Genomic DNA, 22,340 nt, shown 5'->3' on the forward strand with positions numbered 1-22,340 from the left:
GCATAGTGAACGCATTATTGTGGCCAAGATAGACACGAAGCCCACACCTACTACAGTAGTACAAGTTTATATGCCAACTAGCTCTGCAGATGACGAAGAAATTGAAGAAATGTATGATGAAATAAAAGAAATTATTCAGATTGAGAAGGGAGACGAAAATTTAATAGTCATGGGTGACTGGAATTCGAGTGTAGGAAAAGGGAGAGAGGGAAACATAGTAGGTGAATATGGATTGGGGGACAGAAATGAAAGAGGAAGCCGCCTGGTAGAATTTTGCACAGAGCACAACATAATCATAACTAACACTTGGTTTAAGAATCATGAAAGAAGGTTGTATACATGGAAGAACCCTGGAGATACTAAAAGGTATCAGATAGATTATATAATGGTAAGACAGAGATTTAGGAACCAGGTTTTAAATTGTAAGACATTTCCAGGGGCAGATGTGGACTCTGACCACAATCTATTGGTTATGACCTGTAGATTAAAACTGAAGAAACTGCAAAAAGGTGGGAATTTAAGGAGATGGGACCTGGATAAACTAAAAGAACCAGAGGTTGTACAGAGATTCAGGGAGAGCATAAGGGAGCAATTGACAGGAATGGGGGAAATAAATACAGTAGAAGAAGAATGGGTAGCTTTGAGGGATGAAGTAGTGAAGGCAGCAGAGGATCAAGTAGGTAAAAAGACGAGGGCTAGTAGAAATCCTTGGGTAACAGAAGAAATATTGAATTTAATTGATGAAAGGAGAAAATATAAAAATGCAGTAAGTGAAACAGGCAAAAAGGAATACAAACGTCTCAAAAATGAGATCGACAGGAAGTGCAAAATGGCTAAGCAGGGATGGCTAGAGGACAAATGTAAGGATGTAGAGGCTTATCTCACTAGGGGTAAGATAGATACCGCCTACAGGAAAATTAAAGAGACCTTTGGAGATAAGAGAAGGACTTGTATGAATATCAAGAGCTCAGATGGAAACCCAGTTCTAAGCAAAGAAGGGAAAGCAGAAAGGTGGAAGGAGTATATAGAGGGTCTATACAAGGGCGATGTACTTGAGGACAATATTATGGAAATGGAAGAGGATGTAGATGAAGATGAAATGGGAGATACGATACTGCGTGAAGAGTTTGACAGAGCACTGAAAGACCTGAGTCGAAACAAGGCCCCCGGAGTAGACAATATTCCATTGGAACTACTGACGGCCGTGGGAGAGCCAGTCATGACAAAACTCTACCATCTGGTGAGCAAGATGTATGAAACAGGCGAAATACCCTCAGACTTCAAGAAGAATATAATAATTCCAATCCCAAAGAAAGCAGGTGTTGACAGATGTGAAAATTACCGAACTATCAGCTTAATAAGTCACAGCTGCAAAATACTAACACGAATTCTTTACAGACGAATGGAAAAACTAGTAGAAGCCAACCTCGGGGAAGATCAGTTTGGATTCCGTAGAAACACTGGAACACGTGAGGCAATACTGACCTTACGACTTATCTTAGAAGAAAGATTAAGGAAAGGCAAACCTACGTTTCTAGCATTTGTAGACTTAGAGAAAGCTTTTGACAATGTTGACTGGAATACTCTCTTTCAAATTCTAAAGGTGGCAGGGGTAAAATACAGGGAGCGAAAGGCTATTTACAATTTGTACAGAAACCAGATGGCAGTTATAAGAGTCGAGGGACATGAAAGGGAAGCAGTGGTTGGGAAGGGAGTGAGACATGGTTGTAGCCTCTCCCCGATGTTATTCAATCTGTATATTGAGCAAGCAGTAAAGGAAACAAAAGAAAAATTTGGGGTAGGTATTAAAATTCATGGAGAAGAAATAAAAACTTTGAGGTTCGCCGATGACATTGTAATTCTGTCAGAGACAGCAAAGGACTTGGAAGAGCAGTTGAATGGAATGGACAGTGTCTTGAAAGGAGGATATAAGATGAACATCAACAAAAGCAAAACAAGGATAATGGAATGTAGTCTAATTAAGTCGGGTGATGCTGAGGGAATTAGATTAGGAAATGAGGCACTTAAAGTAGTAAAGGAGTTTTGCTATTTGGGGAGCAAAATAACTGATGATGGTCGAAGTAGAGAGGATATAAAATGTAGGCTGGCAATGGCAAGGAAAGCGTTTCTGAAGAAGAGAAATTTGTTAACATCCAGTATTGATTTAAGTGTCAGGAAGTCATTTCTGAAAGTATTCGTATGGAGTGTAGCCATGTATGGAAGTGAAACATGGACGATAAATAGTTGGGACAAGAAGAGAATAGAAGCTTTCGAAATGTGGTGCTACAGAAGAATACTGAAGATTAGATGGGTAGATCACATAACTAATGAGGAGGTATTGAATAGGATTGGGGAGAAGAGGAGTTTGTGGCACAACTTGACCAGAAGAAGGGATCGGTTGGTAGGACATGTTCTGAGGCATCAAGGGATCACCAATTTAGTATTGGAGGGCAGCGTGGAGGGTAAAAATCGTAGAGGGAGACCAAGAGATGAATACACTAAGCAGATTCAGAAGGATGTAGGTTGCAGTAGGTACTGGGAGATGAAAAAGCTTGCACAGGATAGAGTAGCATGGAGAGCTGCATCAAACCAGTCTCAGGACTGAAGACCACAACAACAACAACATGGCATCTTCAGCATATAGACTGAACAGCGGGGGTGAGACACTATGTCCCTGACTTACACCCTTTTTAATCTGTGCTCTTTGTTCTTGGTCTTCCACTCTTATTGTTTCACCTCGGTTCTTGTACATACTGTACACTAATGAATCAAAACATCTAGTCTACCTGCTTAATAGCTCGTTTGTCCCTCTTCGGGGTGAAATAATCACCGATTCTGTGTATCAGGGGTCTGGCAGTTTGTTGGCAGGTTTGTCGAGGTATGTGGCATTAGATGCCTAAACACAGGTCGTGTAATTTGTGTAAATAATGTGCCACTGATATTTTTTTGTGTACGCTGTGATGGCAACCAATAACCCAGATGGGTTTCATAGGATAGATGTCAGGTGAATTTCGTCTCAGAGATATCAACGTGAGTTCACTATCTTGCTCCTGTTGGGAGTTAGTAAGCTCTACACTTTACAGTAACAGAAATTCTTCTACAGAATAGAAGCTGTCAAAGAGAAACTTTCTCAGTTTGTTTTCAAATTTTACTTTGCTGTCTGTCAGACATTTTATATCACTAGGTATGTGATCAAAAATTGTTGTTTGAGCATTGTGCACTCCTTTTTGTGCTAAAGACAACCTTAATGTGGAGTGATGAATGTAATTTTTCCTTCTGGTATTGTAATTATATACGTCATTCTTCGTTTTGATCTGTAGTGGATTATTTATTTACAACAAACATCACGAGGGAATAAATATACTGTGAATCAGTAGTCAGAAGGACCGAGTCCTTAAACAGATGTCTACAAGACGATTGTGGGTGAGCACAACATATTCTTACAGCGTGTTTTTGCCCAGTGAAGATTTCATTCCTGTCTCGGACGTCAATTGTGTCCCAGTTGCAGCATACGGGATATCGAGGGCCAGTTACGGGAGTTGTCGCCCAGTTTGTCTCGAGAGTGGATACGACTGCTTTATGACACCCTTCCCAAATGAAGCAGTGCTCTCATCTATGCCAGAGGCAGTGCATTTCTTACTAATAAGGGGGTTCACACTGTCGAGTTTGACTCGATTTTGTAATCGCCGAAATAACTTCAAATACCCTCTCGAGCTGTGAAGTTTCATTTAATCTTCCCTTCCAGATGCTGCATTGTTTCTGTCAGACTATGTATTATCTGCAGTCAGAACGTTAAGTAGTTGCTTGCAATTACCTTTTTGATAATTTTACTGAATATGTATTATTTATTCTTGCATTATGACATTTTCTGCATATGTGATGATGCCCACACTACGGATCTGTGGAAGAAAAAGTGTATGTGATGTAAGCACATCATATTAATATGTTACTTTTTTTTTCGTATTCTCAAGCTAGCAATTATGAAAAGCAAAAAGAGATACATTTCAATTTTGATTGGCTTTGAATGTGTTCTGGTAGAGCTCAGAATAATAGCCACATGTTTTTTAATAGGTGCCCATACAACCGTTAACGGGGGTGAAACACACCCTTGAAAAATCAGATCATTCAGAACAATTCTGCATCTCCTCATTATTGTACAGATTTACAGTAATACAGCAATAATGTATACACAATTTCAAATGTAACATTATTAAATCTGAAAAGTTTACGACACGAAAACAAAAAAAAAAAAAAAAAAAAAAATACACCAAATATAAAAAAGAAAACACAAATATAGTGCACTTATCTGGGAAAGACTCATTAAACAACCCACCGTGACAACTTTCATTAAAGCAGACACTACTTCGTCACATATGACTGAATTTGCTATTAATGATGCTATGCATTTTGCTATTAGTCAGATGTCAACTCGAAAAGCTAAACAGTGGGGAGAGGGAATAAAAAAAATTGTACAAATCTAGGTGTGCTGTTGTAATGTACGTTAAAAACCTTAGAACATTTATTTAATTATTTTTATATCTGTTGCCATTTCAGTGGCATTGTTTCAGAATCAAACTCAATTTTTCTCGAGGGGGTGTTTCGTCCCCATAATGGGTGCACGTGCACAAATAAAAAAGTATCTGTTATTTGTTCTCTGCTATAATATATTCAAAGCTAATTAAAATTGATGTGCATCCTTTGTGTAGGTTTACCTGTTAGTTGTTTGAACAGCTCAGCAATGTGATTTTTTTAGTTTAGAGTTCATTGTATACACTCAGAAATTTGGAACATTCATTCACAGTTGTTTATGTCTATATTAACTGCTTGTATTATTCTATTTCTCTTACAGAACTCAGTATACTGTTTGTAAATTTTCAGTCACATAATAATTCTGGCAGTTGAGAGTAAGTTGTGTTGCTCTGTTAAACAGGAACATAGTCCCTCTGCTGGTGAAGTGTGTTGACACCCTGGAATACCTGCAGCTGAATACGTACGACGTTGTAGATGGAGAAGATTTGGAAGCATTCAGGGCACTGGGACGGCTTCACAACTTGCGAGAACTTATCTTCGATACGATACACAAACGGATACCGCACGTAATTCCTGTGCCATTTATGTAAGTCCACTTTCCATCCTATTGGAAATAAGAGTGAATTCTGTGAGACTGTTTTTGTCAACTGTGTAAAATGTCATGTGTTCTCACGTACATCTAGGACCGGCCATTAAAACTGCAACAGCAAGTATAGCGAGTAATGGTGTTCTGCTTATTGTGCGCGTACACTGAGGTGACGAGAGTTCTGCGATACCTTCCGATATCGTGTCAGATCTCTTTCTGTCCGGCGTAGTGTTGCAACCCGCTGTGGCACAGACGACAAGTCGTCGAAAGTCCCCTGCTGAAATATATAGCCGCGGTGTCGCTATCCGTTCGTAATTGCAAAAGTGTTTCCAGTGCCTCGATTGTGTCCCGAAAGTGTTAAGTGGGATTTGTGTCGGGCAATCTGAGTGGCCAGATCCATTTCTCGAATTGTCCAGGATGTTCTTCAAACCAATTGCGAACAGTTGTGGCCCAGGGATGTGACACAGCTGTTTGGGAACTTGAAGTCCGCGAATGCCTGCAGACGGTCTCAGAGTGGCCGAACATAAACATTTCCAGTTAATGATCGGCTCACTTGGACCGGAGGACCCTATCCATTCCGTGTAAACGTGGCCCACACCAATTTGGAGCCACTACCAGCCTGCACAGTAAATTCTTGACAAATTAGTCTCACGGTTCTGTGGGACCTGTACCACACTCGATCCCTGGCATCGCGATTCTCGCCGACTGAAATTAGCAGTCATCTGACCGGGCCACAGTTTTCTCGTCGTCTAGGGTCCAAACGACACGACCACAAGCCCGGGAGAGGCGCTGCAGACGGTTTTGGGCTGTTAGCAGAGCCGCTCGCGTCGGTCGTCTGCTACGGTAGCCCAATAACACCAGATTTCGCCACAATGTGTGAACAGGTATGTTCACCGCACGTGCGACATTGATTTCTGCGGTTATTTTCGCAGTATTGCTTGTCTCGTAGCATTGAAAACTCGATGCGAAAGCTGCTGCGCTCGGTCGTCGTGTGAAGGCCGTCGACCACTGTGCTGTCTGTAGACAGAAGTGATTAATGAAATGTGGTATTCTTGGCTCACTTTTGACACCGTGTATCTCAAAATATTGAATTATCTAACAATTTCCAAAATAGACTGCCCCCTACATCTAGCTCCAGCTACCATTCCACATTCTGTGTCTGTTTGTTAATTCCTGTCAAGTCGACCTAACCACATCAGAAATCTCTTCACACGAGTACAAATGATGGCTCTGCCAATGCACTGCCCTTTCCTACTTTGTGTACACAATACTACCACCATTTGTATATGTGCGTATTGCTACCCCGTGACTTTCGTCCCCCCCCAGTTTACATTATGATAACAACAATACATTATTAAATTTGTAGGCACTTTGTGAGTATACAGAGTGCGAGAATTACCCTATTTACTCGTGGCGATAACATATTAGACCTTCTGGTGACAAACAGACCCGAACTATTTGAAACAGTTAACGCAGAACAGGGAATTGGCGATCATAAAGCGGTTACTGCATTGATGATTTCAGCCGTAAATAGAAATATTAAAAAAGGTAGGAAGATTTTTCTGTTTAGCAAAAGTGACAAAAAGCAGATTACAGAGTACCTCACGGCTCAACACAAAAGTTTTGTCTCTTGTACAGATAGTGTTGAGGATCAGTGGACAAAGTTCAAAACCATCGTACAATATGCGTTAGATGAGTATGTGCCAAGCAAGATCGTAAGAGATGGAAAAGAGCCACCGTGGTACAACAACCGAGTTAGAAAACTGCTGCGGAAGCAAAGGGAACTTCACAGCAAACATAAACATAGCCAAAGCCTTGCAGACAAACAAAAATTCCGCGAAGCGAAATGTAGTGTGAGGAGGGCTATGCGAGAGGCGTTCAATGAATTTGAAAGTAAAGTTCTATGTACTGACTTGGCAGAAAATCCTTAGAAATTTTGGTCTTATGTCAAAGCGGTAGGTAGGTGGATCAAAACAAAATGTCCAGACACTCTGTGACCAAAATGGTACTGAAACAGAGGATGACAGACTAAAGGCCGAAATACTAAATGTCTTGAAACTTCCTGGCAGATTAAAACTGTGTGCCCGACCGAGACTCGAACTCGGGACCTTTGCCTTTCGCGGGCAAGTGCTCTACCATTTGAGCTACTGAAGCACGACTCACGCCCGGTACTCACAGCTTTACTTCTGCCAGTATCTCGTCTCCTACGTTCCAAACTTCCCGAGTTCGAGTCTCGGTCAGGCACACAGTTTTAATCTGCCAGGAAGTTTCATATCAGCGCACACTCCGCTGCAGAGTGAAAATCTCATTCTGGGCTGAATGTCTTTTTCCAAAGCTGTTTCACAGAGGAATACTGCACTGTAGTTCCTTCTCTAGATTGTCACACAGATGACAAAATGGTAGATATCGAAATAGACAACAGAGGGATAGAGAAACAGTTAAAATTGCTCAAAAGTCGAAAGGCCGCTAGACCTGATGGGATACCAGTTCGATTTTACACAGAGTACATGAAGGAACTTGCCCGCTTCTTGCAGCGGTGTACCGTAGGTCTCTAGAAGAGCGTAGCGTTCCAGAGGATTGGAAAAGGGCACAGGTCATCCCCGTTTTCAAGAAGGGATGTCGAACAGATGTGCAGAACTATTGACCTATATCTCTAACACGTATTATGTTCGGAACACGTATTATGTTCGAGTATAATGACTTTTCTGGAGACTAGAAATCTACTCTGTAGGAATCAGCATGGGTTTCGAAAAAGACGGTCGTGTGAAACCCAGCTCGCGCTATTGGTCCATGAGACTCAGAGGGCCATAGACACGGGTTCACAGGTAGATGCCGTGTTTCTTGACTTCCGCAAGGCGTTTGATACAGTTCCCGACTGTTGTTTAATGAACAAAGTAAGAGCATATGGACTGTCAGACCAATTGTGTGATTGGATTGAAGAGTTCCTAGATAACAGAACGCAGCATGTCATTCTCAATGGAGAGAAGTCTTCTGAAGTAAGAGTGATTTCAGGTGTGCCGCAGGGGAGTGCCATAGGACTGTTGCTATTCACAACATACATAAATGGCCTTGTGGATGACATCTGAAGTTCACTGAGGCTTTTTGCAGATGATGCTGTGGTGTATCGAGAGGTTGTAACAATGGAAAATTGTACTGAAATGCAGGAGGATCTGCAGCGAATTGACGCATGGTGCAGGGAATGGCAATTGAATCTCAAGGTAGACAAGTGTAATGTGCTGCAAATACATAGAAAGATAGATACCTTATCATTTAGCTACAAAATAGCAGGTCAGCAACTGGAAGCAGTTAATTCCATAAATTATCTGGGAGTACGCATTAGGAGTGATTTAAAATGGAATGATCATATAAAGTTGATCATCGGTAAAGCAGATGCCACACTGAGATTCATTGGAAGAATCCTAAGGAAATGCAATCCGAAAACAAAGGAAGTAGATTACAGTACGCTTGTTCGCCCACTGCTTAAATACTGCTCAGCAGCGTGGGATCTGTACCAGATAGGGTTGATAGAAGAGATAGAGAAGATCCAACGGAGAGCAGCGCACTTTGTTATGGGATCATTTAGTAATCGCGAAAGCGTTACGGAGATGATAGATAAACTCCAGTGGAAGACTCTGCAGGAGAGACGCTCAGCAGCTCGGTACAGCCTTTTGTTAAAGTTTCGAGAACATACCTTCACTGAGGAGTCAAACAGTATATTGCTCCCTCCTACATATTTCTCGCGAAGAGACCATGAGGATAAAATCAGAGAGATTAGAGTCCACACAGAAGCATACCGCCAATCCTTCTTTCCACGAACAATACGAGACTGGAATAGAAGGGAAAACCGATAGAGGTACTCAGGGTACCCTCTGCCACACACCGTCAGGTGGCTTGCGGAGTATGGATGTAGATGTGGATGTAGAATCTACTTGAATCCAAGCCACACTTTTTTTTGTGAATTTTGCTATCGAAAAAACCGCCTGCAGCTTAGAATCAAGTGCAAAGTAAGCGGAAGTTCTGAAAAATGTTGGTAGGTGCCGCCACAACTGACTTATGCTGTCAATTATATATAGCGCTACACAGGCATGCTTTGCAGGCACAAAGATAAATACTGGTGCCAAAACCTCTGCGTCAGTAAATAAATTAAAAGAAAAGATAAAAGAATGTAAACATTATGCTTGTATTCTTTCGTGTTTGCTGCTGTCTCATTTAAATTCTCTCTGCCTAATAAACTACGAAACTAGAGTGAGACAACAGCAAATGCGGAAGAATATACATATCACGTGATGTTTATATTCGTATTATTCTTATGCTGAATAGTGATGCAGTCAGAAATGAAGCACGGCAACTGACTAGATTTTTCAATCTAAGATGACTCGAATTTCTGTGCAGAATGTAATGTACTAAAGGGGCGTCTGCAGAGATTTTCAGACGGAGAAAAATTTTCGCTAAACTCTCGTTCAGAACATCTTCTATCATACACAGTCTATCATTATCAAAGAAAGCAGCAGTGTAAGTAATAACAAATAGCAGTCACTTGCCATTGTTTCTCTAATGAGACAATTCCTTTTATTTTTTATTGTAAGCTGTGGTAGTGCACACAAAAGAAGCTGTGCCACAAGCGGCAACTGGTCGTTAACACTCAGTATCAGAATGCGACAAACAATGCGTGACACAGTACAATAATGCATTTTCAGCTTAGAGTGATGTAAACACCTATAACAAAGAGAACGGCACTTACCAGATCAAAGCAAAATAAGCAATCGATTGAATCCAGACGAAGCACGTGAAAAAGGAAAGGTACCCGTATAAATACAGTCGGAGCACCTGACGCGTAGCAGTGGCTACCTGGTCCAGCTGAACTGCTAAGCTTACGACTCGAACTAAACTATTGTAGCTGTATCTTCATCCATTCGACCTAAATCGTGTCTCATATTACAATGGACCAACTTTGTTTCGATTTGGAGGTGCGGTCTAAAACATCCCTCTCCCCTTGAATTTCGAGTCTCAAATTTCAGGTGCGGCTTAGATTCAGGAATTTTTTTTTTTCCTTGATTTCGAGTCTCATTTTTCAGGTGTGGCTTAGATTCGAGAAAATACGGTAGTATGCGGTGCTGCCACATCTTCCTGTGGCAGTTGCTCTTAGTCGGCTGGGCACCGAGTGAAACCAAATTTGGGTGATTGAGACAGGTAAATCATTTCACACTACTTCACAGTATTCCAGGCTATATCAATCGTAGTGGTTGGCAGATGGTGACATTCCAGTCTGTCGCAGTCTGTGACTGAGAATTTTCAGTGTCTGAAAGATTACGAGAATACGCTGGCGAGGGTAACAGTCGAGCACTTTCTGTAACGAGATTCAGGGGGTGGGCAAAAAAACACTGCCGTGCTGAATACAGTGTAGGAAAACTGTCGGCATTCAGAACAGCTTCCAGTCATCTTGGAATGAATAAGTACAGGTCCTGTATGGTTTTGAGGGAATCTTATACCATTCTTCCTTCAAAATAGTGGCAAATTCAGGTAATGGTCACAGAGACAAATGACAATCGTGCACCCTCCTTTCCAAACTTGCTCACAAGGGCTTCATAATACTGAGGTCTACTGACTGGTGGCAAAGGATGATGCGTCCCCTTCGGGAGCAAATATCGTACTGTGGGATATACCTGATTGGTCAAAATGGTCACATAATCCTCGGCAGTAATGCTACCTTGCAGAAAACTCCTCGAAGCCCACAGAATACTGCGATACTGCTGCCCAAACTGTCAGTCGTATGCCACTCTCGGAATGTAAATTTAATCAGATGTTGGAAACAGTGTGAAAAGAGACACATCTGACCAAATGATATTCTTGCATTGCTCAACATACACAGTTTGATCATCACATTTTCCTGTTATGTACATTTGTATAACTGATCAATGATTTTGGAGTTCCACTTCACCCTGCAAGTCCCTGGTTACGGATTGACGGAGTTCCCTTTTTACCGGTTTGGTGCTGACAGCATTTGTGAGTGCGACATTTGGTTCTGCAGTGACTTTTCCAACTGTTGGCCCATTATTTTTCATCACAATTCACTGCAATGACTCTTCACGATCACTCGATGCTGACTTTTGTCCGCATCGTGACTAAGCTGCGTCTGTAAGGTAGTAGTTTGTGGACTATAACATTTCTGAAGTAGACTGTCCTGACCAGAACACATTGGAACACTATTGGAATGAGTAAGAATGTTGCTTTTGCTCCGTCCAACATCACTGATTTCTCTGGTTTTGGTTGTTGAGGAAGAACGGGCAGCTGGCCCTCCACACAGATTCAAGTGTCTCACTGAAATTGTCCCCACCATAGATGAAGTATTATAAATGAGAAACATGGACAGTGTCCAGTAATAGGCATTCTGATACTTCCGATTATACACTGTGTAATATGAGACAGCTGACATGCTTCCCCACTCTTCTTTACAATTCCATAGTTATGGAAGCTGGGCAGAGCATGTAACACTGACAGGCTGCTCTGCAAGCAAAGTTAAACAATTGAAAATCTAGGATAGAATAATGGCAATGTTATGAAAAGATTAGTTGCTACTCACCGTATAATGGAGATGCTGAGTCCCAGATAGGCACGACAAAAAGACTGTCAAACGGCTGAGCATTTGGCCAAAAAGGCTTTCATCAGAATTAGACAATGTACATAATACACTGAATGAAACGCTACTCTCACATACGTGTGACCTCAGTCTTGTTTTGACTGCCTTTTTCTTGTGCCTATCTGTGCCTCAACATCTCCACTATATGGTAACAATCTATTCTTTTCATAATAATGCATTTTCATAATAATGTCATTATTCCATCTAGGGTTTTTCATTGTTTGACCTTAGCATGTCTTTGATTTGTTTCAGCATATCTGAAGATACTCATAGTTTGAACAAAACAAGTGATCATTCAAAAGACACATGTGGCAATGGACTGAAATAAAATATTTTATTTGGAGTTCAATGTTTTTTGATTTATCTTCACTTGACATGTCTGGCTTTCATTGTTTTACATAATAATCCTCTTAATAAAGGTAGGCTTACCTGGATACGAAAATCAGCAAATAAGTCCTGGTTTTGGTACTCAAAAGGACAACTCCCCAGTGGTGACCTCAACTTTTTGAAACTATCTATATGGAGGTGTAGGTCGAGGTCCCACTTATCACACACACCCTTCAGCCACGCACCTTGATGGGCCCTCACTTGCGAGTAATCGCCAAAAAAAATTTTTGGAAATTTACCTTAGCTTTAAAAATAGTAACATTAATCAGACTGTTGCCATGACATAATGGTTGTCATGCAGTCTACACACACTGAAGGCTGTGGATGTGACCCTCGTCAGGTGGCATGGGACTTTTTATTTTTTAATACTTATTGAAATGACTTGGATCGTTATTCTAATTCAATTAACTGGTTTGAATGTAATTTTTCTATTTCTATTCCATTGTCACACTATTTTAGTCAAAATATTAACTGTTTCAGTTGCTGTCATTTCTTCTTCCTGTTATTCTTTTTCCACTTGGAACCTTAGTACATGTGAATTACATTATTTTTATCATAAAATTTTAATGTTTGAAAATGCTGATGAAAGATTAAATAATCTATTCCTAATGACTGTGCAGAAGTGTCAAAATTATATTTTTCATTACAGGATGCGTATTTTTTGGATGCCATCATATAAACATTGAAAATAAAAATTCTTATTGCACTATGCACAAAGTAATACAGATGAGGATTTAAGCGAAAGAAGGGATTATGAGTAAAACAAAATTCCAGCAAAATGAAGAATAAAAATAATGAATGCAATAACGTGGACAAAAATATAAGATGATAATAGGGAAGAAGTTAAATTGAAATCAATAAATAACAATAATGATATTCACATGTACAAAGGTTCAAAGTGGAAAAAAGAATAAGAGGAGGAAGAAATGAGAGCAATTGAAACAGTTCATTAAAATGACATGACAAAAGTCTAGGGAAAATATTGAACAGGATAACTTAATAGAAATAACAATCAAAGATTAAAAAATAAAAAATATTCACACCATGTGACAAGATTCAAACCCACAACCTTCCACCTGTGTAGACTGCATGATAAACATTATGCTATGGCAACAATTTGATATATGTTACTGTTTTTAAAGCTAAAGAAAATTTAAAAAAAAATTGTTTTTGTCAATTACTCGCAAATGAGGACCAACAAGGATGAATGGCTGCAGTATGTGTGTAATACCTTGGACCTAAACCTATATACGAAATAGACAGTTTCAGATAATCAATCTCTGATGCAGTTCTTCCAGCCATCAAAATAAACCTCAAAAAAGCTGTCATTTACAGACAGCTATACTAAGCATAATTGATGAATTCACAAAATACCTAAACAATGAAGGTTTACTTATCAATACCTTCTTTCTTTTGATAGAACTTTAACGAGTACAAATCATAAAATAAGTTTGGGAAAGCTTTGGTATAAAATGCCATGACTGGTATTCAACCAATATTATTAATTTTGCAATTGAATGTTGGTATCCATTGTGTCATTGTATTGTATTACAATATAGTTTTATGGGTACAATGTGCAGCCAATGGGTTGTAATGGTGTCGAGTTTCTCTTTTTCATCCCAATTACTAAAATTGATTTTCTTTTTGGAGTACTTTTGTCCTCTGAAAGATGAACTTTCCAATCAGAAACTCACAATTGGCTCCATGTTTAATAGTATAGGAGCCCATTTATAATGTTGTCTCTCTGAATGTTTTGGAATTTCAAAGTAACTGATGCATTTTGACCAACATTTATTTTTCAGCAGGCAAGATTCGGAAATAAATGCGAAGTTGGAGAAATGTGCTGCAGTTTTAAGTAAAAATAATTAAGTAATAGTGAAGGCAGAAGAATATTAATAAAATTAAAGCTGTCATCAGTATGAAGATCAGTTTTAACACCAGAGTTTTTTTTCTAGGCAGTCTTGTTGGAGATGGTATGCTGTTGCCTTGTTCTCATCTTAGAACTGTTTACCTGGCTGGCTATAGGATGGCTTAGTTTAACATGAATTCCAACCGAATTACCCCACCATTTGTAGGGGACCTGCAGTATAACATGGATTACTTGGCATTTTCCACATCATCAAATATTGCCAGGCATGAATAAATTACAAGTGACAGATAAAAACTTCAGGGGTTGACCAGGGATCGAACTTGAGACCTTTGGATTTGTAGTCCCACACTTTTTACGTTTCTTTTAAATTCTGGGCTCATCTTTTATTCGGAAATGTCCATAACGTATGCTCCTGGCTGTAAGTACTTCCCAGTCGAATGGATCCATTTTTTCCACATTCTGGAAAGCTGGTAGAATGACAAATCTTCAGACATACCATGTCCCTTCTAAGAGCCTTCTAGCATATTTTTTGGCATTTTGGCAGATATTTGCAATTCTGTTTTTGTAGTGTGTACCTGGAGTCGGTCCAAACAAGTACAGCTCATCACATCTTTCATCCAATATACAGTGTCAAGAGAAAGTGTGTTAGTTTCCCCTTACAAACAAAATTATTTTCAAAGCTTACCGTATTTACTCGAATCTAAGCCGCACTCGAATCTAAGCCGCACCTGAAAAATGAGACTCGAAATAAAGGAAAAAAAAAATTCCCGAATCTAAGCCGCACCTGAAATTTTGAGTCTCAAAATTCAAGGGGAGAGAAAAGTTTTAGGCTGCACCTCCAAATCGAAACAAAGTTGGTCCATTGTAGTATGAGACACAATTTAGGTCAAATGAATGACGATGCAGCTACAGTAGTTTGGTTCGAGTCATGAGCTAAGCAGGTAAGCTTTACCACGTAGCCAGGTTTGAATCGATTGCTTATTTTGCTTTGATCTGATAAGTGCCGTTTTCTTTGTTATAGGTGTTTACGTCACTCTAAGCTGAAAATGCATTACTGTACTGTGTCATGCATTGTTTGTCGCATTCTGATAGTGCACGTTTACGGCCTGTCGCCGCTCGTGGCATGGCTTGCTTTTGTGCGCACTACCACCGCGTACAATTAAAAAAAAAAAAAAAAAGAGAGGAATCGTCTCATTAGTGAAACAATGACAAGACACTGCTATTTTTTGTTACTTACACTGCTGCTTTCTTTGATAATGATCAACACGAACCAAATAATAGACTGCGTATGATACAACATGTTCTGAACGAGAGTTAGGCGAAAATTTTTCTCCGTTTGAAAATCTTTGCGGCCGCTTCTTTAGTACATCAAATTCTGCACAGAAATTAGAGTCATCTTAGATTTTAAAATCTAGTCAGTTGCCGTGCTTCATTTCTGACTGTATCACTATTAGTCATAAGAATAATACGAATATAAACATGACTCGATAAGTATATTCTTCCGCGTTTGCTGTTGTCTCACTCTAGTTTCGTAGTTTATTAGGCAGACAGGATTTAAATGAGATAGCAGCAAACACGAGCACTACATATATTTGACGGCAGAAGTTAGTTATGGCGGCACCTACCAACGAAAACTTTTTCAGAACTTCTGCATGCTTTGCACTCGATTCTAAGCCGCAGGCGGTTTTTTGGATTACAAAAACCGGAAAAAAAGTGCAGCCTAGATTCGAGTAAATACGGTAACAATATTATGAGAAGGAAAGTTGCTACTCACCATATAGCAGAGATTCTGAGTTGCAGATAGGCACAGTTAAAGTTTTCGGCCAACGGCCTTTGTCAACAATAGACACACACATGTGCTCCCGCGTGCGCACACACACACACACACACACACACACACACACACACACACACACACACACACACACACACACACACCCTAACGCAACTCATACCCATGACTGCAGTCTCCGGCAACTAAAACCACACTGCGAGCAGCAGCACCAGTGCATGATGGGAGTGGTGACTGGGTGGGGGAGGCGGCTGGGGCAGGGAGGGGGATGGATAGTGTGGTGGGGATGGTAGACAGTGGAGTGCTGCAGATTGGGTGGCAGGCAGGGGAGAGGTGGGGAGGGGGATAGCGGAAAAGGAGAGACATAGAGAGAAAAAGAGAGAAAATAGGAAAGGCTGGGTGTGGTGGTGGAATGATGGCTGTGTAGTGTTGGAATGAGAGCAGGGAGGGGGCTGGATGGGTGAGGACAGTGACTAACGAAAGTTAAGGCCAGGAGGGTTACGGGAACATAGGATGTATTGCAAGCAAAGTTCCCACCTGCTCAATTCAGAAAAGTTGGTGTTGTGGGAAGGATCCATATGGCATAGGTTGTGGAGCAGTCATTGAAATGGAAGATATCGTGTTTGGCAGCGTGTTCAGCAACAGGGTGGTCTACTTGTTTCTAGGCCACAGTTTGTCGGTGGCCACTCGTGCGGACAGACAGCTTGTCGGTTGTCGTGCCCACATAGAATGCAGCACAGTGGTTGCTGCTTAGCTTGTAGACCACATGACTGATTTCACAGGTAGCCCTTACTTTGATGGGATAGGTGATGTTAGTGACCGGACTGGAGTTGGTGGTGGTAGGAGGGTGTATGGGACAGGTCTTGCATCTAGGTCTATTACAGGGGTGTGAGCCACGAGGTAGGGGATTGGGAGCAGGGGTTGTGTAAGGGTGGACAAGTATATTGTGTAGGCTTGGTGGACAATGGAATACTGTGGTGCGACCGCCAGACACCACACTTGCTAGGTGGTAGCCTTTAAATTGGCCGCGGTCCGTGAGTATACTTCGGACCCGCGTGTCGCCACTATCAGTGATTGCAGACCGAGCACTGCCATGCGGCAGGTCTAGTCTAGAGAGACTCCCTAGCACTCGCCCCAGTTGTACAGCCGAATTTGCTAGCGATGGTTCACTGCCACATACGCTCTCCTTTGCAGAGACGACAGTTTAGCATAACCTTCAGCTACATCATTTGCTAAGACCTAGCAAGGCGCCATATTCAGTTACTATTGATAATGATATTGTGTATCGTGTACCGTCAAGAGCGACGTTCATCATTAATGGATTAAAGTTAAGTATCAAACTAACTACATCCGCTTTCTGACTTCTCATTCCTTGTCGTGTTCCAGACCTCACGTCAGTACAGTTCTTCCCTCTTCACACCAGCCTGCGTGAGCTAAAACGCGTGTATTTCGGCCTCCACTCGTAACACGGTGTTAGCTCTTCTGCCAACACAAAAACTAACACGGTTAATAACCAGTACTCCAATAGCGACCGAGCCTAACTGCCGCATAGCGGTAGCAGTCAGCACAGGGTAGGGCGCTGCTGCTGCTGCTGGAGTACTGGTTATTCATCGTGTTTTATTGCCCTGGTTAACACATACTGATAAAACAAGTATCACACTACAGTAGCGTGGGACTGATCTATCAGAAGGGTGTGTAAAATTCTGCTTTTAAAAATCGTGTTGTTTGTACAGTTCAATTCTTTTATCTTGGCGGCTCGTGCGTGCCCGCCCAGATGCGGGAGGTTGCTGCGTTGCCAAGTTGCAAACGACGCACGCGGCGAGAGAAGCGGCACCGTAGTATAGTACAGTTCGCAAACTTACATTTAGGGGGAAGCGCACAGTTTATGTAGTAAAGCCACCACGGCCGAATTAACCCTTTCACTGCTACAGAGACGTGCTCCCCACATTCCGCGCTGTGCGCTATTTTGTCATCACTGCACTGCTCGCCTGTGCAGACACGCGGTGTTCCGACTGCTTTGACATACTTATCATTCGATTTCTCAAAAGCTATTTGGCCCAAAAATTTGATTTTTACACATCTTCTCGACTGATACCTTCCCCCCATAAATGACTAATTTTGTTTCGATGTTCGACGCAGTTATTGTGCAGCATTAAATGTAGTAAACCGTTGCACGAAATTTTGAAGAGTTTGCAGAGGTAAAAGTCCATAGCGTATACTTTCCGTATGGTCGATTTTAGTTGCCTTAATTTCATATAAAATTTACTGTATAACAATATCTCATTTAATTTAAGTACCACACAGGTGTCGTATGTAATATTGACAAATATTCCGTCTTTCGCGACTGTAATAAAAGTTTTATTTATATCAGAGTCATTTCAATTTTTTCTAAAGAGTTCTGATAAATCAAAGTTGGTGAAGCACACAAAACTGAATTGTGGACATAATAAAACATAGAAAAAACTAAAATATATTGTCATACAGGCACAGTGAGCAAACAATTCGCGTTTGTCACAATGGACAGCAAATACTTGCCAAAACATAGATCAGTCAACGAAAACATTGAATATGATGATGTTGCCAAAGCAGCAAAGCAAAGAATTGCGTCCAACAATCAAGTAGCTTGGCAACATACGAGCAAAAAGTCTGCTCTAAATAATACTTTAATACTGTCGCAAAAGAATATATCGCAATATGAATAGTAAAACAGCGACTGCAGAAGAGAAGATATACAAACAGAATAGATAACATGAATATTGTATGTGTGCCTTTTCATTGTTTTTAATTGCTGTAAAAAGAAATATTGGAGGACAAAATTAGAAAAACCGAAAACTTATTATGATTATAATGAAGATACAAAGCACTAGAAATTTCAAAAAATTACATTCATACGAATAAAATTCGTGAAGTAAGACACTTCGATATTGTTTTTGTTTTCACTTAGCAGCCAAACACTTTAATCATTACACTAACACAGCTTGTCACTCGAGAGAGCTCCTAGAGGACTTTAACATGGCACGCAAAATTCCGACAAACACTGTTGGTATGACTACAAATTACTCACGTTTCGTCGAAGTACAATAGGAAATAAACAATTACCGCTGTTCTTTATTGCGAAAAAGTTCGTGAGAATGATACAAACACCTATCCTTGCTATCGCCTGAATTAGGAGCCTTATTGTTTGTTTGGTTTAATTAATTAATAGAATATGAAGCAATTGGTATAAAGAATGCTTTTTCCAAACTTTCTGTAAAAGAAAGTCTGCTATCAAGACATTGCTTTTGTTCAATTACTTTATTTATGACTGAACATTTCTAAAACTGAAGACACTCGTCCGTGCTCTGCACTGCAGTCGAGATCTGGCAACGTCGTTCTCTGTTCATTGGCCGACTGCGTTTTGTGACGTCAGATGCGCAGAACTAACCTAAACTCGGCCGCCATCGTAAACGATGCGCACTTTAATAGGAAATAAATTGGTGCTTTCCATCAACAGTTGGTGTCATATGAAAGATGTTATGAGCAGTATTTGTTTGAGCCGACTCCAGCTACACATTGCAAAAACAAAATTGTGAAAATCTGCCAAAATACCAGAACCGATGAGCCTGAAGACTCTTAGGAGGGACACCCCGTGTATACCAACCCAGAGAAGTAGAATCAACACTCCCTGAAGCAGCAAATATTGCTGTCACTGATGCGACAAGCAGTTCTTTAAACACATCTTGCGTAAGACCGGTATTCATTACTTCGTATACAAATAGCCGCGTGGTGAAAATATGCCAGTCTCCAATAGCACCACAGTACGATGAGGCAAAACTGCTGCGTTGTCGTCTGATAGATATCTGGATGCTGAATCGGCATTGAGCGTTGTTAATGTGGCACGTGCTCACCAGAGAAGTTGTTGGCCCTTAAATCACAAAAACTTAATCGAATATGAAACTGGTTTTCTCTCATACTACCGTATAGTTACTATTATTCAGATCGCATTGTGATTTGTATACCGCAGAGTGAGGGTGTTACTCAGTAAAGATTAATAAAGGTTGAATTTGTTTAATCATAAATCTAAGAGCAATTGAAACTTCTTTGTAGATTAAAACTGTATATCGTACTTGAGCCTGCTGTTAGGACGGGTTGCGAGTTGTGCTCAGGTAGTTCAATCGATGGAGCATCTTCTTACGAAAGGCAGCAATTCTGGGTTTGAAACCCTGTCAGGCAGACACATTGTCTGCCAGAAATTTTCAAATTGGTGCACATTCTACTACAGAGTGAAAAATTCATACTGTCTAACAAGAAGAAATTTACAGTAATGTATGTAGGCGTCCCAGGTGTCTCACCCCGGAGACATTCATCCTGGTGGACCCTTGTTTGCGAGTAACTGACAAAAAAATTTTGTAATTTTGTGTGACTGTTCTAGAGCTTAAAAATCGATGCCAATCCTATGGGCATTTTGGCGTAGTGGTAGCATACGAGCCTTATATTTTGAGAGTCACAGGTTCAAATCTCATCAGTGGCTTCAAGATGTTTCATTTTAAAATCTTTAGCAAAGTGACTGATCTTTATTTTTGTTCAATTAATTAGTTTAAATGTATTTTTTTGTAACTAATCCTTAGTCTTGTCATTTTAATCATCATATTAAATAATTGGAATTCCAGACGAAATAATGACAATATTATGAAAAGGATAGAATGCCACTCACAATATAGTGAAGCTGTTGAGTTGCAGGTAGGCAACAAGACTGACAATCAGAATTGGACAACTGACAATAACAAGAGTCTTAACCAAGTAAGCTTTCAGCAGAAAGGACTTCATCAGAATTACACACACACACACACACACACACACACACACACACACACACACACACACACACACACGCCCTTGCAGTATATGGCACATTCCCAAACCCTCCTGGACTCAACCTCATAACTCGTTGTCCTACACCACCTATCCCCTTTCCCTGTTACCTCTCAAGCACTACACAGCCCTCTATCCCACCAACGCCCTCATAGTCTTTATACTTCTGCTGCCCCCGCTATCCCTTTGCCTTCCGTCTAACCTTCTGACTGCACCTAGCTGCCCTACCCTCTCTCCACCTCATTCCTGTATCCTCCCACAAGCAGCACTTTGCTATCCCCCATCCCTGTCCTACTATCCTCTCTTCCTCACCCTAATGTCCTCTTTATCCCCACCACCAAGTTTTTTTCTCCCATTGTGCTGCTGGTGCTCCTCATAGTCGGGCCTTGGTAGCCAGAGACTGTGATCATGTGTGTGTGAGTTGGATTTGCATGTGTGTGTGTGTGTGTGTGTGTGTGTGTGTGTGTGTGTGCGCGCGCGCGCGCGTGCGTGTGTGTGTAAGCTTGCTTGGTTAATACTCTTGTTATTGTCAGTTGTCCAATTCTGATTGTCAGTCTTGTTGCCTACCGGCAACTCAACAGCTCCACTATATTGCTAGTGGCAGTCTATCCTTTTCATAATATTGTCCAATTTTCATGAAAGCCATTTTGGCTGAATGCTTACTTGTTGGACAGTCTTATTGTTGTGCCTGTCTGCAATCCAACAACTCTGCTACATGGTGAGTAGTAATCTATCCTTTTCTTAATACACTCATCATATTAACTTTTTCAACTGCTCTCAGTTTTTCTTTCTATCTCTTTTTTTTATCTTTTTGTGTGTGATTTGATTTATTTTTTGAGTTGGTTCCAGCTTAATTTCTTCCATCTGATCATCTTATATTTTTGTCCATGTTATTGCATTCATTATTTCTCGTCCTGACTTTGCTTGAATTTAATTTTATATATAAGCCCTTCTTTCGGTTACATCTTCAGCTGCTTTATTTTGTCCATAGTGCAACAAGAATTTATGTTTTGCTTACTTGCATTATGATTACCGACCCAAAAAAATGTACATGTCTGTATCAAAAAATACATTCTTTTACATCAGAACACAACCAATATAGACAGTGTGTTTTGTCTTGCATTTCTTTGGGTTTTAACTGATAGGTTGGGATTTTGAAGTGTTCAAATATTATGATAGATATATGAAAATAATTAAAATCACTTGCACAAAGATGCCAAATGAAGGTCCGAAAAACTAAAATAAAATGAAAAAGTTAATATTTTGATTAAAATGAGGCAGCAAAGGGCTATGAATTTTTAAAAAGAATGTGTTTAAACCAATTAACTGTAGTTATTTTTAATCAGTCATTTCTAAAAATATTTGAAAATAAAAATTTGGAAGCACCTGACAAGGTCTGAACCCGTGATCTTTCACGCATCAGGTGAGTATGCAAACAGTTACACCACAGTGAACATATGATTATTGTAATTGGTTTTAATGCTCTAGGACAGTCACGTACAATTACGAAATTTCTTTTCGTCGATGACTCGCAAATGAGAGTCCACCAGGGTGAATGGCTGCAGAGAAGGATACTGGGACCCTAACCTACATATCCGTATACATGATTCCAAAATGTCCATCCCTCCCCTGGAGACCTCTCCCAGTGCAAAAATTTTTTGCACACTTCACACTCTCTCCTTTACAA

The 22,340-nt window shown here is 40.5% G+C and overlaps 1 protein-coding gene across 4 annotated transcripts in view; it reads left to right on the forward strand.

Annotated features, from left to right (window-relative positions):
- Positions 1-22,340, forward strand: part of LOC124718857 — a 106,629-nt gene that overhangs the window by 38,023 nt on the left and 46,266 nt on the right. For all 4 annotated transcript variants that reach the window (XM_047244486.1, XM_047244488.1, XM_047244485.1 and 1 more), the window contains one exon: positions 4,931-5,116. In XM_047244486.1, the coding sequence (XP_047100442.1) occupies positions 4,931-5,116 (186 nt within the window). The remainder of the gene's footprint in view (positions 1-4,930; positions 5,117-22,340) is intronic.

Source organism: Schistocerca piceifrons, chromosome 10 (assembly GCF_021461385.2).
Source record: "Schistocerca piceifrons isolate TAMUIC-IGC-003096 chromosome 10, iqSchPice1.1, whole genome shotgun sequence".
Classification (NCBI taxonomy): Eukaryota; Metazoa; Arthropoda; class Insecta; order Orthoptera; family Acrididae; genus Schistocerca; species Schistocerca piceifrons.